The sequence below is a fragment of the Xenia sp. Carnegie-2017 genome, unplaced genomic scaffold, assembly GCF_021976095.1.
Source record: "Xenia sp. Carnegie-2017 unplaced genomic scaffold, XeniaSp_v1 HiC_scaffold_13, whole genome shotgun sequence".
In the NCBI taxonomy this organism is placed as follows: Eukaryota; Metazoa; Cnidaria; class Anthozoa; order Malacalcyonacea; family Xeniidae; genus Xenia; species Xenia sp. Carnegie-2017.
The window spans coordinates 5,627,712-5,652,003 of record NW_025813436.1 but is presented as its reverse complement, the minus strand read 5'-3'; the positions used below and the strand labels follow the sequence as shown (position 1 = coordinate 5,652,003).

Here is a 24,292-nt window from a genome sequence, read left to right as displayed (position 1 = left end):
AACTGCCAACCAGTTACTAAATCACAATAAAGATAACAACTGCCAACCAGTTACTAAATCAAACAAAAACACGATAACTGCGAACCAGTTACTAAATCAAAGAAACACAATAACTACCACCCTCATATTACAGAATAATACACACTGTGCTATGTGTAATTTCACCTTTGTTGAAGAAATTTTGTGAAGATTTTCACGTCTTGCAACAAGCCATCATAATGATCCACTTTGGGTTTTGTTGCTCCAAGATAGAGAGAACTTTTCTTGTCACCCATGGCGCTGCTGAACTGGAAAGAACTGAAACAATGACACACATTAAACAATTTTCATTTCTTAGTCAAAATATAATTATCTTTTGTCATAAACCGCAGTATAGATGTATCAAGAGATGCACCTTGATCCAATAGACCTTCCATTATAGTAAAACGAGATTCTTGTTTGACTGGAGAGCGCGACCATTACATTATGCCAGCTACCATCAAGGATGTTTGAACCGTTTGGAAATGGTATCTGCAATATTAAAGACAATTTGATTCGACTTACTACATGTGGCGGGTGTTTCTCTAACACGAACCGTTCTTGGACTTGCAGAAACGTTTTTTAATCATTTAAAACCATTAAATTAAACACAAATGGAAGGCTACTTCACGCCAAATAGGAACTCAGCCATTCAACTAATCCAAATCTTTCCATGCATGTTAAAAAAGTTCATTACAAAGTAAGTTATAATTCGGAACTCATCACTTGTCTGGAAGTAAAATTTATCTAGATGGAAGTACATAGGAATGCTTTTCTCTCGGTATCCTTCCAGTTATATATTGGTTCAGTGTTTAAGACCGAAATTACAAATACCTGAATGGATAAACAGGTACATTGAGAAATGAATAAACAGGTAAATTGAAGATGGATAAACAGGTACGTTGAAGAATCTCTTACTGTAAAAGTTCGTTTTCCAGTTGTTGTCATTACTTCAAAAGTTAAATTCACTTTACTAGGATGGCATCAACGAGAAGACGAAATGCGACGTCTCCTGACGGAAGAACTTTTGAAAGAATCGTACCATTCCGGTGAGATTTCGGCCGCAACCAGGCACTGCATTATGACAAAAAAGACATCAGCAAAAGTATCAAATTAATTTTCTGGTTTCACCAGTCAATTATGAATCGAAAAGTTGACAAAACATAAATCGTAGACAGAAATGTTTTTGTAAATTAAAAGTTTAAATGCTTGAGTGAAACTCCTCTACTTTGAAAAAGTGAAATCAGGAATTGAAGTCGATCCAGCCTGCAGCGAGAACTCTATATGAGTGGTGTACATTAAATAAAACAGAGTTTGCAATGCAGGCTGTGTTTGATCAAAGCGGAGTCTAACTGACATCTTGGGTACACAATACATGAACTACGCACGCTTCACATACAAGATATAAAATATTACCTCACTGTGAACTCCTTATCGAGAACAGAGGACAGAGAGTTCAAAACTGCGTAAGAATCTGTCATAAAGTGCAGATATGCTCATGAATTGTTATTCAATAAATAATTTTTGAAAAAGGGAAGTTGCAAATTACATCAAAACATAAACTATCACAAACCAACCATTGCTTGGGGTAAATTCCAATGCAAAACTCCCAGTGTTTGGTCTCTTTATTTCACTATCATCCACAATTCTTGCTCTTCTGCTGTCGCTCAAAAACACGATATCCCAAATTTCTCCTAGATTAGCTACGCCATTAGCTTTATAAATGCACCAAGAGACCTAAAGTCAATAAACAAAATAAATTAAAGTGAATCAATGCCAAAGTGCTATGGGTTTAATAAAACGGTCAATAATCGATTTGCAAAATTATGTTACGAAACTCATCAGCAATAGCCTTTTTACTAAATAAAATGTTAAAAAAACGTGAGTGTGTGAGTGAGTTTTGATTGGCTTGCGGCAACTTTTTTCTCTATTATCTGTTAATCACGTAAATCTTACTCCAACATCTCTGTCCAGTCCGCGCGTTCGGGCTACAGTCAGGTTAGCAGTTGCCTGAAATTCGCGTCCAGGTAACCTATCTTCAGCAACTTTCACGTCTCGAGATGAAGGTGCAAAGACAAAAAGTCCATAAGGATTGTCATTGGTTGGAATATTAATGAAGGCGCGAGTGTAGTTCGATGAAAGCCGAGGGGGTGACGAGAGTGAACCACCTACAATAGACAAGATATATTTACAGACAGCTTGAATTTTTTCAGTTAAGTAATCTATAAATAGGAGATAAAAATCTGGGGCCGGTTACAAGAAGGCCGAATAGCAAATTTTTCTGAACGTTTAAAAAACATCTTAGAAAAGAAAAATATAGGACTTGAAATTCAGCATCAATGAAGAAAATATTGCTTCCGAGATTACAAAAATTTCTATGTCGTATGGAAAATATAAACAACTTTTTTTACAATTTGAAAACATTACTATCCAATGTATAACGCTATCCAGTCTTCGTGAAACCGGCCCCTGTATCAATTCTCATTGTAAACGTTAGCTAAGAACACCATTAACTGGTATGTTTTGAAATTAGATTTAATATTACTATAAAATTTGTCAAGAAAACTTTTTTTAACGAAAGACAAAAAACCACATTTTAAAATCATCCATGTCGCCCTGCAGAAAATAAGTACATCACAATCACCCGTTACATTTTCCAAGACAACTTCAAAAGATTCCTCGTACTCGGCCATATTATCAGATGATATACTTAGTACTAAATCCTTGCTATTCTCACGTTCTCCAAACACCAGGGTCCCCGAGGTTTGGTCAAAATCTTCAGAAATCAAAGCACGAAGGGAGCCGTTACGATATACTTGGTAAATTTGCCAGAAAACAGAAACGCGTCCGAAGGAGCCACGGTCTCTTTTCACCCTGATACACAAAGACGTTTCAAATATCATTTTGAATGACAATGACACATTTCTAGAATAGTTTGGACTTTATCGTAAACATGTTAAACAAAAGATCATTTAGCTTGACAGGCAAAGGACTTCATGTAACAATTCTTAATCTGATAATGATACAATTGAATGCAAGAGCGGATCCAGGATTTCATTCAGAAATGGACGAATCATTAGGAAATGTTGTAATACAAGAACATTAACGTAAAGAAGCCATGAAATTATCTGAGCTCAGGTAGGGATGTGAGCCTCGTGCATCTCCCTCTGGATCCGCGTCCGGTTAACATTGCAAGAATTTCGTTCGAAGTCTTTTATCTTCGTGTATAGCAAATTATAATCCTAAAATATGAGATTTCAGCAATCATAAATATATCATTGTTCACCTGAATCTTGCGTCTTGTCCTTCTTTTGTAGTTTTATTCAAATCATTTCTTGGATCAAAATGAAATATCCCATGCGCATCGTCATTGGCTAATATCGTCACCACAGCCACCACATTGCCATAAATGGACGTATCTCCAGTAGATGACGTAAGCACGACAGTGAAATTTTCATCAGGTTCCGGGCGGTTATCATCAGGAATGAATATCTTTATGTACTTCTGTGTCTCGCCTCGGGCAAAAAAAATCTGTCGGTTTCTGTGGTCATAATCATTGTCAATTGCCATGGCAGTATCGTCAACTATTGTATAGTTCACTGAGATTAATTCACTTGTTCGACCAAGTCGAATCACCCTAAATGTAGCATTTCCACCCTCCAAGACCTTAACTGAAGTCGGGGGTGCAAAATGGATTGCGTCATCATTCCTCAAGACAGTTAGTTGGGCTTCTCTTGGCTTCCCAAGTCTCGAACCACCTTCACTTTTTGTTAGCGCAATGGTGAAGTTTTCATCAGGTTCAGGAATCTATAAAGATATTTTTACACTTAGTAAATAAAAGATGGTTAAAGTTGCAACATATAGCTCATTAGCGAGAGTTTCGGAAACAATTTTAGGGTTTGTACAGACAGTTTTCAACAAACTAACACAATAGCACATACAGATGCTGTACGATACAGATTTACTGTGATCGAATGACATCATCGAATGACATCATCACTGCTACGTTTGGTGGATCTGATCCTGATCATGGAAAAAATTGCTCAAATTTACATTATCAGATGAAAAAAGAATTAACGCAGTTTCAATCTTCCAAAAAAAGATATTACACTAATGTTATTTTGATTTATTCACAAACCTCGTCAGGTAAGGAAACGATTTCAAAGAACGCATATTTTGCACGGTCACCAAATGAAACGTTTCCAGAAGTCGGAGAAATATCCCAAGATGCATTTGCACGCGGTGTAATACTCCACCAAACAATGATGTCACCAAAACGACCACGCTGTCGTTCAAGAACAAACCTTGTTGATCTCCTGTCATCTCCTTTACTCTCCACTGCTCAAAGACAAACGAAAATAAAAACAGAAAATATAATATAGACATCACCTTGTCTATCTAAACACTAAAATGCCAAGTTCTATTATACAAACCAATATAGAGCGATGTATTGGCGAAGACAATAATCCCATTCGCGTCGTCATTCGCTAGGATTGTTACATTAACTTGTGTGATATTACCCAGAATGCCTTGCTGTTTTTGAGGACCATATGGCAAAAGCGTAAATGTTATAGTCTTGTTTGGCTAACACATGAGAAATACATGACGATCAATGATTGGTTAGTTTATGATATGTAACTAAAGACTAGAGTACATGAGAAATACGTGAAGATCGATGATATGGTTAGTTTATGATATATAACTAAAGACTAGAGTACTAAAGGTCAAGACTTTAATCATTACTACTAATAGCAATTTCAGCATTAAAGCTAGCATCATCCTTTGACTGGAAGCTGGTACTTAAAAAATTTCATTATCACTCTTCATTTTCATCAATGGATAAACAGTTTTAAATTCCATCACGACCTAATTTTTTCGTTGTTCACAAGCGATTTGCTAATTTATAATTTTTACATTTGGACAAATCCGGATGATCCTTAACATCAATAAACATCAAATTTCGATCATCAGAAATTGTAAGTTGTGGGACATGAACTTATATCTTGGTAGAGATACTTTTTCAATTCGATAAATACCTCTGGGACATTGTCATCTTTCACATAAAATATTTTCGTTTTTCGCGTAACACCGTTTGGCTCAAAAATTAACACTCCTTCTCCAGATTCAAACTCTGCTGTATCTAAAAATTGATAAGAGACGTTGGTATTCAAAAGTTTTATGACTTCTTTAGGCAAAAGAACCAAATCACCTGACGCTTGAATTTTAACCAAGCGTTTATCCAAATTACCACGAAGCCGAACAACAGTGACTTCCACTTCGTTGTTAGCAACTTCCTTTAAAAATGTATGTTACATATCATAAATGAAGATATTATATTTCACCATCTACTACTCTAACAAATGTTTAAGCTGCATAGCAACTGAAAACTGGTTGCTCATCACTTTATATAAGTCATTTTAATAAGCATCTCATTTCTAAGATCCGATTCAATACATCATATTTATTTTAGAGACAATATGGAGGGTTTGTTCAGCTATTTACGAGGTAAAATGTAAGTTTCTTCTTCCCCCCAAAAAACCGTCGATGGAGATAGATGCTTCTCTCAAACATAAAACATTCTTAATGTCAACGACACTCAAAACTTACAAAAAGCTCCACAGGTTTGACTGCAGCAATTTCGAATATTCCTTCAGCAAAGTCATTTCTGTTTATGGTCAAAATTAGTTCCGACTGTGAAAGAATTGAGAAAATACATAAAACTAAGCTGGCGAGGACAATTTACATCACAAGTTATATTGCGCAAGAGCAAAAAGGCTTTTAATAAAAAATGATCACATGAAATAACTGGAATGTCCTCAGTGCTGACCATAAGAAAGTAATACTGTAAAAAAATTAGTTGTGATCATGGAAGATCATTCTTGCACATACCGAGCTCTCCTGTAATCTCTGATTCGACTGGGAAACATTGACAAGGCGAATTGCGAAAACTTCGTCCAGTTCCGGTTCATCATCGGCAAGAATATTAAGAGTGATATGGACTAAATTCTCCCCTAAAAACGAGAAGACGAAAAATCTCAAATAAAACTGATTATTGTGGTAGATTATACACGGATTGCATCAATGGAAACCATTTTTCACCATCATGATGTTTCATAAGTCAGGCAAATATAGAAGGGTCAGTGAACATCAAAAAACTACCTTTTTCAAATACTAGACTTCCACTGGTCGGTAATACGTCATCACCCGAGTCTGCTCCAATAATACTCCAGGATAATGAAGCTCTATGAAGTGTACCATCTCTTACAACAGGAAGAGTGATGATAGTCTGACCATTCTCCGGTTCATTCACTGACATCATGGTTGACTTAAATCCAATCTCGCCATCCGCGAACTGCGCATGAACTGTAAGGCGTACGGTAGAGCGTGGGCCCAAACGAGGGGACTTTGGTTGAACTAGTAAGTTGTCTATAAATGGAATATTCACACAACCTTGATTTGTAGTTAACTAATTGACATTTACTGGTTCTCTAAAATTACTTTGTCATCTGTAGTTCATTCATTACAACTTCATTTATAAACATTGTCTTTTTTTATATTCTAAATAAGACTTTCTTCGATCATCCCTACCAAAACCCACACACGTTATCTTAGTTTATTCTTTCCGCAGTATAAAGATTGTTCTTGTTCTCTGTTATTCTTCCATCACTACCTACACTGACACACTTTATCTTAGTTTATATTTTAGCTAGTGTAAAGACTGTTCTTGTTCTCTGTTATTCTTCCATCACTACCTACACTGACACACGTTATCTTAGTTTATATTTTAGCTAGTGTAAAGATTGTTCTTGTTCTCTGTTCTTCTTCCTACACACTACCTACACTGACACACGTTATCTTAGTTTATATTTTATCTAGTACAACAGACTGTTCTTTTTCTCTGTTCTCTGTTATTCATCACTACCTACACTGACACATGTTATCTTAGTTTATATTTTAGCTAGTGTAAAGATTGTTCTTGTTCTCTGTTATTCTTCCATCACTACCTACACTGACACACGTTATCTTAGTTTATATTTTAGCTAGTGTAAAGACTGTTCTTGTTCTCTGTTATTCTTCCATCACTACCTACACTGACACATGTTATCTTAGTTTATATTTTAGCTAGTGTAAAGACTGTTCTTGTTCTCTGTTATTCTTCCATCACTACCTACACTGACACACGTTATCTTAGTTTATATTTTAGTGTAAAGATGTTCTTGTTCTCTGTTATTCTTCCATCACTACCTACACTGTGTTATCTTAGTTTATATTGTACTAGTGTAAAGACTGTTCTTGTTCTCTGTTATTCTTCCATCACTACCTACACTGACACACGTTATCTTAGTTTATATTTTAGCTAGTGTAAAGACTGTTCTTGTTCTCTGTTATTCTTCCATCACTACCTACACTGACACACTTTATCTTAGTTTATATTTTAGCTAGTGTAAAGACTGTTCTTGTTCTCTGTTATTCTTCCATCACTACCTACACTGACACACGTTATCTTAGTTTATATTTTAGCTAGTGTAAAGACTGTTCTTGTTCTCTGTTGTTCATTCATCACTGTTATCTTAGTTTATATTTTAGCTAGTGTAAAGACTGTTCTTGTTCTCTGTTATTCTTCCATCATTTCCTACACTGACATACGTTATCTTAGTTTATATTTTAGAAAGTGTAAAGACTGTTCTTGTTCTCTGTTATTCTTCCATCACTACCTACACTGACACACGTTATCTTAGTTTATAATTTAGTTAGTGTAAAGACTGTTCTTGTTCTCTGTTATTCTTCCATCACTACCTACACTGACACATGTTATCTTAGTTTATATTGTAGATAGTGTAAAGACCGTTCTTGTTCTCTGTTGTTCATTCATCACTACCTACACAGACACAAGTTATCCTATAGTTTATATTTTAGGTAGTGCGAAGAAAATTCTATTTGTTTAATCATTTCAATGATTATACATCACATACCAGGATTTATCAATTTGAGCGAAGTTAAAGTTATCTGAAATACAGAATTGGCTTCAATAAATCCGTCCTTTGAAATCACCAAAGTAAACGACGCATTGCGTTCATACGACTTAAGAGTTACAACGTCGTGATTTTTAATGCCAACGTTGCTGGTCTCGTTTCTGCCATCACTTGTATAATATGTTATCAGATAAGCAACAGAGACGTCACCAAATTCACCCCTCGTTCGTGATATTGTGAAGCTAATTGTACGAGAAACATTTGTCTACAACGAAAACATTGACAATGGTTTTGAAAAATGTGGCAAACATGATAAACAGTATAGAGATTTTAAAGAAAACTCTTATTTTAAAATCCACTCGTAAAATAATAAAAATGTCGCCACCCTCCGTTGGAATGCCATTCAAAACAAGGGTGTAATGTAGTGGAAACAGCAACGAAACTGGTTAGCTTATTTTGCCAACCACTTGCAAAGCCGATTCCTGTCTAGAAGTCTAGATTCTAGGACAGATTGGCTCATGATCCATATTATACAACTTACCATATTGAGGAAAGTATCGTTTGCGATTTGAAATAGCCCATAAACATCGTCACTATCCCTCACAATCACCCTCACGAATCTGAAAGACGGATCATTTGTAACTCTTCCATTGGTGACCGACTTGAGTTCAAAAATAAACGAAAAGGCCGTTTCAGGTATCACGTCATCAGTTACATTAACGACCACCATCTTTGTTCGCTCGCCATCAAAAAAAGTCACCGTACCATTTAAAGGTGAGATTTGCTGAGCTAGATCGTCAACGGTGGCATGCAACAGCCATGAAACGTTGACCAAACCATGAGTACCAGCATTTCTATATATCGTCAACACAAGACTATTTCTTGTTCCATCTTCATCTAATGTAAGGTTTTTCATATCATCACGCACTATCACAAATACACCTGCATAGTCGTCATTTTTCTGTATCTGTATGGTACACACGTATGGGAATACTAAACTTAGATCTGCGCTCTGATTGGTCAGACGTACGGTAAAATTTTCTGATGTCTCTGGTACGTTGTCATTAATGATGGTAACATTAATTCTAGCCCTAGTCTGCCCAGGATGAAACATCACTAATCCCCGACCGTGTGTAAAGTCCTGGCCAGCGACGGCACTACCTGATTGTAGGTACCACGATACATTACTGGTACGTGTGACAGATGCTATCGTATTGGTACCACTCTGGTCCAGACCTTTATACACCCACAACTCAACGTATGTTTGATTCTCAGGAATGGTTATATGTCCTAGAGCAAATCTGACAGGAATGTCGTTCGCTAGAATTGTGACTGTGGTCTTTGCAAGAGTCATGTTTAAACGAGCGCCACCTGATACTGACGTCAATTCAAAATTAATAAACTCATCCTTTTCTGTTTTCTAGAAATCAAAAGGAAAAACGTCAGTTGAGGTGAGCATTTACAACAGAGCTTCAGAAGGTCGTTTTGCGAAAATTACAAAGTTTTTCATGACATTCAGATAAATATAAAAAGGTGTTAGTAAATGTAGTATAAAATGGAGGAAACTAGGAGAGGAAGAGAGACAAAAATGAAAGACGAAGAAATCGAAACGAGGAAAAAATAGAGGAGAGAAAAGAAGAAAAAGGACAAAATTAAAAGAGGTGGAGAAAGAGGAAGACAAAGAGATGTAAAAAGAAAAAGACAAAGAGAAATAAAAAAGATGAGAAATGAGAAAGAGACGAAATATATAGGAAGGGGAAAATAATACATTATAAATTTAGGTTCTTTCGCAATCACCAACATGTATAGTCATAAATTAAAAGACACCTAATTCTGCTAGTAGCTAAGCACACGTCAAAATCAATTACGGTCAAATCAGTCAACTAAATTCAGAACAAAAACAAATTCATAAACGCGGCCTGGAGTAGTTCTGGTAACCAACCATGTCATGACGAACATAAAACACAGCGTGGCCAACACTGATTCCATCTTTGAAAATCAATGAACCAGACAAAGGATGAATATCGTTTGCCGCTGTCAAAGATGTGGCCTTAAAGAAAAGAATAAATGAGACGTTGTAAGCTGTACTTTCTACAGGGTAACTGTATTAAGGAAAAACTTATAAAATACTTTAATATTCAATTGTGCTCACATTCCACTGGACTGTAATTTGTCCAAATGCACCAACGCTTCTTCTTATTTGTAATTTCGCCATTCGATCAAATGAAGAAGACGCAAGTGGTTCTTGAACACGTAAACCGTTGGGCTGTTGTAAGAAAAAGAAGATTCATCTGTTTAAGGCTTGCAGTTATAAGAGCCAACATCTTCACCCGAAGCCACATTGGGGTCCCCTAAATATTTGTGAAATATGTAGAGGAAGTCGCTCCCTGTCGCTATCAAATACAGTCACAACAAAAGTCACTCCAAGAACGTAAAACAACACACAATGTTTTAGGCGAGGTTTGTCTCCGCAGAAAACTCACCATGTCAAAACCTAACACTCCGTTACCATCATCATTAGCTAAAATCTTGATGAGAGACATTCCAACACCAATCGTTGCATTTCCTGATAGTATCTTCAGTTGGACGTAAAATTTTTCATCACCTTCTGGTATGGAGTCATCACGGACAAAAAATTGACATCTAGACGATCTCTGATCCTTCTGGATTTCTGCAGTTTGCACTTGAGGATTGTGGAAGTCAGCTGTAGAGTTCAGTATCTAAAGATGGAATGGTTTAAGTGATTATTTGTCTTTTGAAAGCAGGGGGTCATCCATCCTTCTGTCGAATATTTTCACAAAGGATGAACAAATGTTTCAATTTGCATCAATCTAGTATCCTGGAGTAATCTCATGTAGAACTTTGTTTCCTTTTACACTCCAATCTGGTGTCTTCGTTAAGATAAGAGAGATGCGGCGACGAAACTCTAGGGTCTATGTACTCCAGTCTAATATCTTCGTCAGATTCTTCAAGATATGACATTCAAATCGTAGACATTATATTTACAAAGCAGTTTTTTCATGTGCATACCATATCGATGTGAGCGTACAAAAATACAAACCGTGCATCTAAAGGAAATCCTGCTTTTGGTCAATGAGCTACTGTCGATATTCAAAATCACTTCATCGAAATCCCTTTCTTCCACTTCCACCACTGTTTCATTGAATGAGATTGTCAGCGATGACGTTGAAGACAGGGCAGAGATAATCATGAACGATGCCCAGAGACTTTGATTCATCTAAATTAAAAATAAGTCAAAAATATGATTCATACAATATGTATATATATATATCGGGCATCGTAAATATATGTAGTGATGTTGAAAAAAATCACGAAAACTACAGATTCATCCCGACAAGCCTGTTTCGTGGTTTCTCACTCTTCAGGGGATTTAAGAGTGAGCAATCACGAAACAGGCTTGTCGGGATGAATCTGTAGTTTTCGTAATTTTTTTCAACATCACTACATCTAGCACTTTTTATACGGAGAATCATCATATATAAACTTCTTATATTAATATACATATATATTGACGATTATGTAGCGAGTGCTTTAACCTCGTGAGAGTTTTTGCGATGTACTGTGATTTTTGTATCGCTCCGGTAAATCACAGGTTCTTTTTTTAAACGTGTCCGAATAATCATGCAAATCATACGGCGGGCAGGGATTGCGGGTATGAAAATTTGGATTATTGCAAAGTGAGTGCTTACAGCCATGAAAAAACTCATATTTAAAAACAATAGAAAAGATGTCTTTCTTAGGTACACGCACGTTCGTACACCTGAGAGAGGATGGCCAGATATGCAGCAGTACATCGGTGTACATTCTGAACTTCTTAAGACCAACTACAGCTCTATTGCCGAAAAAAATTAAGTTATCAACAGCAAACCAAAGATAATCTGCTCTTCTTCCTTGAAAGTTGAAAGTCTGTGTAATCCGAGACCATAACGCGTGGTGAAGTTTACATAGCAACGGAAAACGAAACCACCACGTTCAGCAAAACCAGACAAAAATCACAAGAGGCAATACTAGAATTCTTTGCGTGAAACGGCTTTTCATCATTAGGAAAACGTTCATTTTCTACCGCCATATATGATGATGGAAAAAGTTATTTGTACGAAAATAAATGTCAAGTTAATTGATGTTTATAAACAAATAAATTTATGAACAGAAGAGAAGTCGGCGTTTTGCATTCTGTAAACATTAATCTATAAAACAAGATAAAATTCAATTCCGAATCCTTATGTATCATTTCATAAAAGGAGGTTATTTAACTTCAGGAGTCAGTTAAATTGTCTTGCGCAAATTGTTTTGATTTGGTAACCAAGGACGCTTTGTCGCTTGATTAAATGCACTGTAACGAAAACCTATTCTAAATGTGATTTACAAACTTAATGTCTAACTTACTAATGATGGTGCACAGAAGTTGCAGCTACGTTTTGCAAAACAAATGCAACGATAGATTGCGATAGAAAATTCATTATAGTTTAAAATATCACAGCTTATGACAGGTCGCTAAGAACGACGTCTTCGTATGAACGAGCAAAGAAATTTTGGGAAAAAAACGAATTAAATAAGCACAATTCAAAATTTTCAGCAAATAGTAATTGGTGCACTCGAACAAATAATCACGGAAATTTGTTAACTATCAAAAAAATCTGTAACAGGATTATACATACCATTCAAATACTCGAACCATCAATATATATATATATACCTTTCTGGCTTTCTCTGTCTGCGTAAACCAGATTGTCCTCACAATCAATTTGGACGCCTCTGAATTTATTCACTTGAATTTGATCCTTCAAACAGCCGAAACATGTTTACTAAACGCTCAGTACAATCAAGTTCTAGTATTCTACTTGAAAATTTTTGTTGAAATTTTCGTACATAAATTAAATTTTGCAAAGTCACTGCTGACCATTGTCTTTCTTGAGCCCGCACTATGACAACGCGTTTTTCACACTAATCAGTGGTTTTTCGTAGTTTTTCAAGCATTGTTCTCTTCCTGTTGCCTAGATATACCAATCACAAACTCACAATACCGCAAGGTTTTTACAAAAGATTTTTTTACCCAGAAACCTGTGGTCTTTATTTTGTTTGAAAAACGTGTATCACTCACATTTATGGTACGCACAGGCATGCCTTAAAAGTGAATTTTCCTTGGACTTTTTGCGTCGATCTTTTGGTTACTAGCATAAAAATGTCAAAAATATTCAACAATAAATATATAATTTATTTGGCTCATATTCTTCCATGCAAGCAAGGAGTAAATTGGCCTAATTCATCCAGGTTCTAAATGCGGTCTTTGACTTACACAAGCACAGCTAGATTACGTCATAGTTTATTCGAAATATCAAATATATAAAAATATACAATCTACTTTGGCTATGTGCGCAAACATAACAGACAGCAATATGGAAACTGGATGAAATGGGCTACGTAGGATTTTTGAAAAATCCAGAGTTACATACAGCAGAGACTAAATGGCACAACTAATATTTTCACGACACAAAATCTCTATGCCGGCTGGCTATTTCTTCTCCACGCAAGACTCCTTTCCATCCTGGTTGTGTTATATAATTTACGCAACAATTAACATGATAATCAGTCATATCTAATATGACTTGAAGTAAATAATCCAAGAAAATTTATCGCACAACGAACAACTCAGTGGAATCCACAAAGAGTATTGACTTCTTAACTTCTTAAAAAAGCAATTACTTTTAAGTTTGCTGCAATGTCCAGTCCATACTGAAATGAATTCGATCTCACAATGTGAACATAGTTTAATTTATACAAGTTAGCTACCTCGTCCTAAAGGTCAGCAACTAATGTCTAGCAATGCCTAACCCTTTCTTTACCACCATAATTGTTTTACAAGTCATATTTACTATAATATAATACATTTATTAAACGGTGGGGACATAAAAGTCCCGTCGGTAAAAAAAGGGTAACAGAACACGTAACCAAGAAACATTCACGGACATTTTCAAATTTCAAACTATATCCACAACGAAACTTTACAAGATTCCTCGCACATACACATCAATGACATCATTGCTTCAACATAGTTGCCAAACGAAAAGGGGACTGGGACTGGCATGTCATCCTCCGAATCTTAGCTTCTACTACTCACTTCAATATTTGTGCATGTATTTTGGGGCAGTTTTCACAGCATCTCTCTCTCCATGTCTTGAACAAACACAATTCGCTCAACGATGGTTTTCGCAGCAAATTACAAAAGTGAGCATCGCCGTATGATTGCTTACATCTTCTGTTTATTGGCGGCTTTCGGTCAACTAAAATAATAGCATGTATATTATTGGTTGTAACGATTCACCGTTCATATAAATTGCGATGGCATGACAACCAACTGATTGTTCATAAGAGTCTTTCAAATAAAGCTCAATTATGTTAATTATCCACAAAAAAAGATATACATGGACAAGAGAATACCTAACGATGAAGGGCATTCCACAAGTGCGCATGCTTGAAAGTTGGACGGCTTGCTCTCTCTGTTACAACCTCTAGCAAAACCACCAGTTTCCAAATCCCTGCAAATGACCCTTCTTGATCGAATACCTCCGCCACAGGACACTGGGCACTAAAACAGCATGGACTCAAACATTACGTCAGGCAATCGCCAACAAAGTCTGAAACAAAATCCCTCAAAGTCATGGACGTTGAATGACAGAACCATTCATAAATTACTCACCCTGTACCAGTCCCCAGTCTCCCACTCTTTACACTTAGACAGCTGACATCTTTTTCGCCCAATTGGTTTCGTGCGCATGTCACACCTTCTGTCTTCACCATGACACCAAACACGACGCGTCATTTCTGCCTTCTTGCACGAACCTTTACACTACCAAAAGTGTAAGAGGAAAGTTAAAAAAGATCAAAGACGTCATTGTTCAAAAAACAATTTTGCTGTGGAAACACTTGATTATTGAACATTAATAAACCTACTTTACTCCAAGGACCCGTCTTCCAGCTGGGACATTCGGCTTTACAATGCCCACGCACAACCGGTTTTTTGCTTTGGTCGCAATCAAGTTCATTTTCCGAAGTGCATGTGACAAAACGCGTCCGCATTCCATTGGGACATTTACGTAGAGTAATTTTACATTTTGACCAGTTACCAACAATCCATACAGGACAGCCCATATTATTACAATCTTCACGGTTAACAGGCTTCTTTTCTTTACATTGTAAACTTGAACTACCCGAACATTTAACTGTACGAGTTCTCTCTCCAGAGCCACAAGACTTGGAACATTCACTCCAATTACCTACAATCCATACAGGACAGTCTATATTATTACAGTCTTCACGGTTAACAGGCTTCTTTTCTTTACATTGTAAACTCGAACTACCCGAACATTTAACTGTACGAGTTCTCTCCAGAGCCACAAGACTTGGAACATTCACTCCAATTACCTACAATCCATATAGGACAGTCTATATTATTACAATCTTCACGGTTAACAGGCTTCATTTCTTTACATTGTAAACTTGAACTACCCGAACATTTAACTGTACGAGTTCTCTCTCCAGAGCCACAAGACTTGGAACATTCACTCCAATTACCTACAATCCATACAGGACAGTCTATATTATTACAGTCTTCACGGTTAACAGGCTTCTTTTCTTTACATTGTAAACTCGAACTACCCGAACATTTAACTGTACGAGTTCTCTCTCCGGAGCCACAAGACTTGGAACATTCACTCCAATTACCTACAATCCATACAGGACAGTCTATATTATTACAGTCTTCACGGTTAACAGGCTTCTTTTCTTTACATTGTTGACTTGAACTACCCGAACATTTAACTGTACGAGTTCTCTCTCCAGAGCCACAAGACTTGGAACATTCACTCCAATTACCTACAATCCATACAGGACAGTCTATATTATTACAGTCTTCACGGTTAACAGGCTTCTTTTCTTTACATTGTAAACTCGAACTACCCGAACATTTAACTGTACGAGTTCTCTCTCCAGAGCCACAAGACTTGGAACATTCACTCCAATTACCTACAATCCATACAGGACAGTCTATATTATTACAGTCTTCACGGTTAACAGGCTTCTTTTCTTTACATTGTAAACTCGAACTACCCGAACATTTAACTGTACGAGTTCTCTCTCCAGAGCCACAAGACTTGGAACATTCACTCCAATTACCAACAATCCATACAGGACAGTCTATTTTATTACAGTCTTCACGGTTAACAGGCTTCTTTTCTTTACATTGTAAACTTGAACTACCCGAACATTTAACTGTACGAGTTCTCTCTCCAGAGCCACAAGACTTGGAACATTCACTCCAATTACCTACAATCCATATAGGACAGTCTATATTATTACAATCTTCACGGTTAACAGGCTTCATTTCTTTACATTGTAAACTTGAACTACCCGAACATTTAACTGTACGAGTTCTCTCTCCAGAGCCACAAGACTTGGAACATTCACTCCAATTACCTACAATCCATACAGGACAGTCTATATTATTACAGTCTTCACGGTTAACAGGCTTCTTTTCTTTACATTGTTGACTTGAACTACCCGAACATTTAACTGTACGAGTTCTCTCTCCGGAGCCACAAGACTTGGAACATTCACTCCAATTACCTACAATCCATGCAGGACAGTCTATATTATTACAGTCTTCGCGGTTAACAGGCTTCTTTTCTTTACATTGTAAACTTGAACTACCCGAACATTTAACTGTACGAGTTCTCTCTCCAGAGCCACAAGACTTGGAACATTCACTCCAATTACCAACAATCCATACAGGACAGTCTATATTATTACAGTCTTCACGATTAACAGGCTTCTTTTCTTCACATTGTAGATTCGAACTACCCAAACACTTAACTGTACGAGTTCTCTCTCCAGAGCCACAAGACTTGGAACATTCACTCCAATTACCAACAATCCATACAGGACAGTCTATATTATTACAATTTTCACGGTTAACAGGCTTTTTTTCTTCACATTGTAGATTCGAGCTACCCGAACACTTAACTGTACGAGTTCTCTCTCCAGAGCCACAAGACTTGGAGCATTCACTCCAATTACCTACAGACCATTTAGGGCAAGGCATTTCACCACAAGCTCTACTGAAAGATGGTTTGAGAACATCTAAGCATTTACCAACAAGGCTATTCTTGCAGATAACAGTACGTCTTTGAATACCTCCATCACAAGATTTCGAGCATTCGGACCATTCACCAGTTGACCATTCAGGGCATGGTAAATATGAGCACTCTTGGCTTGTTATCGGTTTGTCTGCTACTGAGCAATTACCAAACTTACTATTCACACAAGTGACATTTCTAATCTTAATGCCCCCATTACAAGATTTTGAGCATTTTGACCACTGACCAGCAGACCATTCCGGACACGGTTTGTTGTTACAATCTGAGGTAGTTTGAGGTTTGTCACTCACTAAACAACCGCCAAATTCCTTGTTTTCACACGAGATGTTTCTGACTTTTAACCCACCACCACAGGACTTAGAACAATCTGACCAATCACCAGCACTCCATTTTGAACAAGGTGCAACTGCGCAAGACCGACTACTGTTTGGTTTTTCATCAATAGAACAATCACCAAATTCATTATAAACACAATGGACGCTTCTTGTCTGAAATCCACCACCACAGGATTTAGAGCACTTAGTCCAATTGCCAAGAGACCAAACAGGACATGGTTTAAGACCACAATCTTGAACAACAATTGGCTTTAAATTGTCAGGACACTTCCCAACGTGCTTGTTTTGACATGTCACATTCCTTGTTTGAATGCCTCCTCCACAAGACTTACTGCAATAGCTCCAATTTCCGGTGGACCATACAGGACATGGCATATTACTACAAGTCTGATTTGTAGTTGGTTTAGTGTCAAGACGACACTCGCCAGACATATTTACACATTTAACTTTCCTAAATTGCACCCCACCATTACAAGTTTTGGAGCATTTGGACCATGATTCAGTTGACCAATAGGGACATGGGACATCGCCACACGTTCGATTACTCACAGGTTTAGTACTTTTTTCACACTCACCATCATCATGGTTGTTGCAAATGACTTCTCTAATTTGGGTTCCGCCATTACAAGACTTGGAACATTCGGACCATGAACCAGTAGACCAATAAGCACATGGTAGATTAACACACTTCTGCAAGCTACTAGGTTTGTTGGTTGATGAACAACGTCCGATCCTGTCATTTCTACAAGAAACATTACGTGTTTGAAATCCATCTCCGCATGTTTTAGAGCATCGTGTCCATTCGCCAACGTACCAAAAAGGGCAAGCCACTTGTCTGCATTTTCTGACAGTACGTGGCTTGTTTTCTTTTACACATTTTCCAACGTGTGAATTTGCACAGAGAACAATCCTAGCCTTCTGACCACCCCCACAGCTCTTAGAACACTTTCCCCACTTGCTAACCTTCCATTGAGGGCATGGCAGTATACCACACTTTTGATGAGCTGGGGGTTTGTGTTCAAGGGGACAATCGCCGACTTGGCTGTTGTTACATACAACATCCCGATATCGAACACCACCATTGCAAGATTTTGAACAACGAGACCATTTAGTCGCAGTCCATTCGGGACAGGGAAGCTCTCCACAACGTAATGTGGACGCAGGTTTCTTTTCAGAACTACACTCTCCGATTTCGTTGTTCTTACATGACACCCATCTCGTTTTGAAGCCACCATTACAAGAACTTGAGCATGCAGACCATTCGCTAACTGTCCATTGAGGACATAATACGTTGCCACATGGCCGACTACTTATAGGTTTAATCTTCTCCAAGCAATTACCTACATGACTATTGTTACAAGACACCACTCTGTTTTGTATTCCACCTTCACAAGTTCTTGAGCAGTCAGTCCAATTGCCAACCACCCAGTGTGGACAAGGAAAATTATTACATGTTCTTCGATATCCTGGCTTCTTCAAATGTTTACAACTAGAGCCAGAGTTACTTTGGCAGTACACAAGTCGAACTTGAACACCACCACCACAGCTACGAGTACATGGTATCCAATATTTCACTATCCACTGAGGACATCGGCCAGAATAACACGATTGGTATGTAACTGGTTTGCTGACATTAGAGCAACCAATACCAGCACAGCTCACGTTTCTTGTTTGTGTACCATTTCCACAAGTCGTTGAGCATTGAGACCAATTTCCCGCAAGCCAATCAGAACACTTCTGCTTTTGGCAAAATCTCTCTACGATCGGTTTAGGTTTTGTGCAGTTGTTTTCACCCTCATCACTGCACCTTACATCACGTTTTTGAACACCTTCACCACATGTTACGCTACAAGAGCTCCAATTACCAATTACCCATTGTCCACAACTCGGCATAATACATTCTTTAAACGACAGTGGCTTTTTGGAAGCTAGACATTGTCCACCATCGCAAGAGACGATGCGCCTTTGTTGACCACGTCCACAAGTCACGGAGCATGGACCCCATTGCAACGAGCTCCATTGACCACAAGGAGTCTCCTTGCAAGGTGTCTCAACTGTTGGTTTACCGGAGCATTTCCGGATATCACTGTGGACACAAGATGCGTTACGCTTTGAAAAGCCATGCCCGCATGTTGCATTGCATGGTCCCCAGCGTGACACAATCCACGAGCCACATCGCGACACGAAGCAATCGCGCGTTGACTCAGGCATCTCGAGAACATCACACTGTGAATTATCGTCATCACTACAGTACACTTGTCTCTTTTGAACGCCCTCACCACAGCTTCCTGAACATGGTCCCCAGTTTCCTGTCACCCATACCATGCAGTTGGCATTATTGCAAGGCCTAGTCGCATTTGGTTTCTGTGCATTGTCACAGGAATCGCTTAGACACCATACTGATCTCCTCTGAATACCTCTACCACATGTTTCTGAGCACTAAAAAATCAAAAACATGTTCAAGTCATACTCTTTTTTTTCCATGGCCGTTACTCAAATCCAATTGCTCATAATACCTACCTCTGTCCAGTTTCCAGTCTCCCAAATGTTGCATGGACGGTAGTAGCACGGTTTAACACTTTTGGGTGCGCTTAACGCACATTCTTCAGATGCAGATGCGTTACATGAAATGTTGCGAGTCTGTACTCCAATACCACAACTCACTGAGCATTTACTCCAGTTACCCACCGTCCATTTCGAGCATTGCGACCTGTTACATGGCTGGACACCAAAGGGTCTTGTTTTTTCATCACACGAGTGTACAGGATCACTGCAGGTAACGTTACGTGATTGAAACCCTTTTCCACAACTGACAGAGCATTCCGACCATTTGCTACGTAACCATTGAGGGCACTTTTCCATTGTACAATTTTCCTCAGTTTTCGGACGAGTGGAATTCGAACAAAATTTGAAAGTACATGAAACGTTTCTCATTCTAACACCTTTGCCACACGATGCAGAACAAGCAGTCCATTTACCCACAGTCCAACCAGAACACTACAATAAAATAAGGGAGCAGCACGTGTAAAAAATTTACTTTGAACTCATGAGGTTTTAAAATTCACACAAAGATAACGTCCAGCAATGTAGGTTGCTGAGTAAGCTGTAGGGAAAGAGAGAATTTTTTCAATGCCAATACATAAAATATAACTATAAGATAATGTGAGTCAATGTGGGAAGGGATAAATTGATAACTATTTTTTTTCCACCTTAAATTCATCAACGCACCTTTTCAAAGCAGATCTTTTCCACAGACGGTTTTTGTGTTTCATCGCATGTGAAATTTTCATGGCTTACTTCACATGTCACGATTCTACTTTGAACACCTTTTCCACAGATCACAGAACAGTTGCTCCAGTCTCCTGTCTTCCAAACCGGGCACATGAAGCTAGAACACGATTGCAGAGACTTTGGCTTTTCTTCAGGTAAACATAAGCTTTCGTCACGATCGTCACATGACACATTTCTACTCTGTGAGCCATTACCACAACTCGCGGAACATTCACCCCAAGGTCCAACGCGCCAACGAGAACAGGCTTCACCAAAGCATGTGCGATTGTTTATTGGTTTAGTTAAAACGTCACAACGAGACTCATTCCCAGGACACTCTACTGCTCGATATTGGCGCCCAGGACCACACATAGAGGAGCACTAGTAAGTATTAACAGCAATTAGACACTGAGTCAAATGACACAGAGTGGCCATACATGCAAATGTTTTTACTGGACTTGGTCTGATGAGATTAGAACGTATAAGCTAACCAGCATCTCCGCGGATATCAAATATTATTTACACAAATTTGAGCAACGAATACTCGATAGGATATTTTTATGATAGTAACATGTCTGGAGATATAAAATCAAAAAATATACGCCTAAATTTTATCAAATAGCAGTCGCAGCGATATAAAGAGCAGCCAGGTATAGTTTACCATCAATGTTACACGTCAATTATGCAAGCATTAATACTTACTGTTGTCGACAGTCAACAACAACAAAAACAGTTCTTCTCAGGACTATACTAACCTGGAAGATCTACATTTACAAACATGTAACGATATTCCCGAGTCCAAACCATTTACTTTATTAATACTTACATTGGACCATGGTTGTACAACCCAGCAAAGAGGCTGTCTACAAACACCTGTAGCGCTTGGTTTTTCCTTGCGACAGAACGAATCATCGATAATTCTTTGTATATTTCGAATAACACGAGTACAGATCACAGGACGAATTTTCACACCTTCGCCACAAGTTGTCGAGCATTCGTGCCACGCTCCAATCCACCAACTATAAGGAAGAAAAGCGACAAAACTCCATAACTGTAATAATTAACAGAGATATGAGCAAAATCAGCGATATCAGCGTAATCCTCCTTGCCATAACTATCACAGAAAACAGTTATAAAGCCCATAACTGCTAAAAAGAACAATGATAATCCCCATCCCATAATTGAAACCATACAAAAACCAAGGAAAAAAGCGGATAAGATTGAGGTCATCATGCTTATCATAGTGCGATCAATGCATTTAGTTGCTAAAATACATGCAACAAAGGCATGAAATACTAATAGTAATAAAATAGTAAAAAAGTATCTTTCTCACCTTGGTGGGCATTCCTTACGTCGACAGCGTTTCTTCACAAAGCGAATTAAATGTCTACAAAGTCTATCATCTACAGCATTATCCTGCTCATCAACACATAGCTTATCTCGAGTTCGAATTCCTAGAAGTATTGAATGATAAAAAACAATCAAACTTTTAACAGCGTTTTGAATAGCGACTAACAACCCGGAAGGTCGACTTTCGAAAATGGCTTGGAAGTTGTCCCGGCATTTTCCTTTCATTAAAGATTTCCATTGCGTGGAATATTGTCGTATAATCAGAAAGAAAACACTTATTTTCCTTATTTGTTTCCTAATAGTTTAAACAGCCACCTTTATTTGTTTTTCGTTCTTCGGGGAAATGCACGAAAAACAAATAAACTGTTCTCTGGAAAAACACTGCGACAGATTATACTTGCAACTGTTTTGGATCATTTAAGGAAAAATCAACCAATCTATATCAAAGCTCTACATTAAAAAATAACAATTCCACTATAGCGCTTACCTGAGCCACAGGAAACTGGACACGGAGACCAGCGGCCGAATTTCCAGCGAAATTTCTTCGGTTTAAAGGTCCCATTTCTGACAACGTCATATTGCACTTTTATGCCAGGATTTTTCACACCGTAGGTCTTAAGCACCTAAGATGAATGTTCAACTTGAATTTTAACAATCAGATGAACTTCGAATAACGCAAACTGACAAAGTACTACGAGTTAGATGTCGCAAAGTCGACGTCCCTACCATTACATGCACGTCTTCTTTAATTGGTCCTTTTGTCTTGAATGTGTCTTTGTTGTGCTTTCGTATGTATTCACCAGTCACTCCCGCTACATCATATTCCCTACTCCACTGAATGATATAATTACCATTGAAGTAGTAATCACCTGATGGCGATCTCAATGCGATAAAGTTAGACGAGCCCCTCCTTTCTTGTATTATGATGTTACGAGATCCAGCAGGAATTACGGCAACCTCAGTGTAGCCTTGAAAAGAAAAATATTTCACTTAAAAGTTAGACAAATCAAGTGCCCCAATCCTATCAGCAAAAACTTCCATTAGCGATATAAAAACTTGGTGTAATATCTAATGTATTGGTGAAAAAATTTTTTCAATTTGGTCAAATTGTCTTCTTGCTATGGAGGTTTAAAGTTGCCTTTCAATGGATCTTGTCCGTCATGGCATGAGGTCTGGGTCTAGTCAAATTCTGACGTCATCCAAGGTAGTTGGGATATATATCTTGTATCGAGGAATCCCTTGCCTGACGTCACAAAAGTAAGTCATTCCAGACTTTTCGGAGTCCATTATAAGGAGTATTTTTGTTAACTTTAAATAATAATAATAATAATAATAATGGATAATAATAATAATAATAATAATAAGCCATAATAATGGAATGATTTGATAAACTTAAAAACGTTTTTCACTGATACGTTGAAAATAACACTTAAATTTAAGAACGCAATTAAAATATTTTGCTGAAAGGGGCAATTTAAGCGACGCATACATCATTATACAAAAACATGAAAAGACAGAAAGTTGGGCTTAATACTTCAGAAAAACGCACATCTGTGACATAAGTGGACAGCGAGCTAGACCTCGGACAGTAAGAAGTTTGAGAATGAATCGTTTTACGAAAAAATTATTGTTTGAATAGACTTAAAACGTATAACTTCAAAAATCAAGACCTCACAACAACAAATGGTCATATTTTCATCAAGAGAAACACAAACGAACCGTAAAACACTACATACAGTGCATGCCGACATTTTTAAAGCCGCACTAATATTGAAACATCACTAATCGAGTTATGCCCATTGAACCAAAATACATCGAGCGCTACCTGTAATAGAAAAGTCTAATAAATTCTTGAAGCCAAATTTTACACTCGGATACGCGTGTGTAGTCAATCAATTTTCAGAACTCGAAACACTGCACACGCGTGTCTGGGTGTAATCTCGCGTGTCCGGGTGTAAGATTTAGTTTCAATTGTTTGCTTTAGGTAGCGCTTCCTGTATTTCAGTTCAATGGTTATGCCGACATATATCATAAAATGTACCTCCTCCAAGTGGTTTTTCATATAAAACATGTTTCGTTTCACAACTACTCCCATCACCACGACATACGCCACATTTGTCCTCCCGCGCGTTTGAATAAAGTACATTATCACAGCCAACGTGCTGCAAACATA

At 37.8% G+C, this 24,292-nt stretch overlaps 3 protein-coding genes across 10 annotated transcripts in view; all 3 read right to left on the bottom strand.

Moving 5' to 3' along the window:
- LOC124433290 (adhesion G-protein coupled receptor V1-like) overlaps positions 1–13,118 on the bottom strand; it is a 42,642-nt gene extending 29,524 nt beyond the window's left edge. Inside the window, exons 1-20 of the mRNA XM_046983051.1 lie at positions 12,671–13,118; positions 11,053–11,229; positions 10,475–10,711; positions 10,144–10,257; positions 9,934–10,041; positions 8,533–9,411; positions 7,992–8,256; positions 6,178–6,444; positions 5,908–6,029; positions 5,626–5,709; positions 5,055–5,312; positions 4,452–4,602; positions 4,157–4,356; positions 3,305–3,825; positions 2,663–2,892; positions 1,975–2,186; positions 1,596–1,755; positions 1,008–1,092; positions 395–601; positions 166–297 (exon numbers count right to left, since the gene is read on the bottom strand). Of these exons, the coding sequence (XP_046839007.1) occupies positions 166–297; positions 395–601; positions 1,008–1,092; positions 1,596–1,755; positions 1,975–2,186; positions 2,663–2,892; positions 3,305–3,825; positions 4,157–4,356; positions 4,452–4,602; positions 5,055–5,312; positions 5,626–5,709; positions 5,908–6,029; positions 6,178–6,444; positions 7,992–8,256; positions 8,533–9,411; positions 9,934–10,041; positions 10,144–10,257; positions 10,475–10,711; positions 11,053–11,229; positions 12,671–12,673 (4,412 nt within the window). The 5' untranslated portion in view covers positions 12,674–13,118. The remainder of the gene's footprint in view (positions 1–165; positions 298–394; positions 602–1,007; positions 1,093–1,595; positions 1,756–1,974; positions 2,187–2,662; positions 2,893–3,304; positions 3,826–4,156; positions 4,357–4,451; positions 4,603–5,054; positions 5,313–5,625; positions 5,710–5,907; positions 6,030–6,177; positions 6,445–7,991; positions 8,257–8,532; positions 9,412–9,933; positions 10,042–10,143; positions 10,258–10,474; positions 10,712–11,052; positions 11,230–12,670) is intronic.
- An 88-nt stretch (positions 13,119–13,206) lies between these two features.
- On the bottom strand, positions 13,207–15,381 carry LOC124459474 (A disintegrin and metalloproteinase with thrombospondin motifs 7-like). The gene is made up of 4 exons (XM_047008932.1): positions 14,964–15,381; positions 14,710–14,859; positions 14,451–14,598; positions 13,207–14,293 (listed from the first exon to the last, which is right to left on the bottom strand). The coding sequence occupies exons 1-4, from the start codon at positions 15,159–15,161 to the stop codon at positions 14,127–14,129; spliced, it is 663 nt and encodes a 220-aa protein (XP_046864888.1). The 5' UTR covers positions 15,162–15,381; the 3' UTR covers positions 13,207–14,126.
- Positions 15,193–24,292, bottom strand: part of LOC124459456 (A disintegrin and metalloproteinase with thrombospondin motifs 9-like) — a 25,376-nt gene continuing 16,276 nt past the window's right edge. For 7 of the 8 annotated variants that reach the window (XM_047008904.1, XM_047008907.1, XM_047008906.1 and 4 more), the window contains 8 exons: positions 24,161–24,281; positions 22,846–23,087; positions 22,607–22,742; positions 22,103–22,223; positions 21,596–21,788; positions 20,728–21,150; positions 20,020–20,496; positions 15,193–19,938 (listed from right to left, as the gene is read on the bottom strand). In XM_047008904.1, the coding sequence (XP_046864860.1) occupies positions 15,379–19,938; positions 20,020–20,496; positions 20,728–21,150; positions 21,596–21,788; positions 22,103–22,223; positions 22,607–22,742; positions 22,846–23,087; positions 24,161–24,281 (6,273 nt within the window). In that variant the 3' untranslated portion in view covers positions 15,193–15,378. The remainder of the gene's footprint in view (positions 19,939–20,019; positions 20,497–20,727; positions 21,151–21,595; positions 21,789–22,102; positions 22,224–22,606; positions 22,743–22,845; positions 23,088–24,160; positions 24,282–24,292) is intronic. The other variant, XM_047008909.1, reaches the window with a different exon arrangement.

Bases quoted from the DNA above. Each gene is read 5' to 3' on its own strand.
- LOC124459474 (XM_047008932.1), bottom strand. From the start codon at position 15,161: ATGGGCTGTCCTGTATGGATTGTTGGTAACTGGTCAAAATGTAAAATT. The intron at 14,599-14,709 runs GTGAGTAATTTA...ATGCTGTTTTAG, and splicing joins AGACTGGGGACTGGTACAGG to TGCCCAGTGTCCTGTGGCGG. The intron at 14,294-14,450 runs GTATTCTCTTGT...CTATTATTTTAG, and splicing joins GGAATGCCCTTCATCGTTAG to TTGACCGAAAGCCGCCAATA.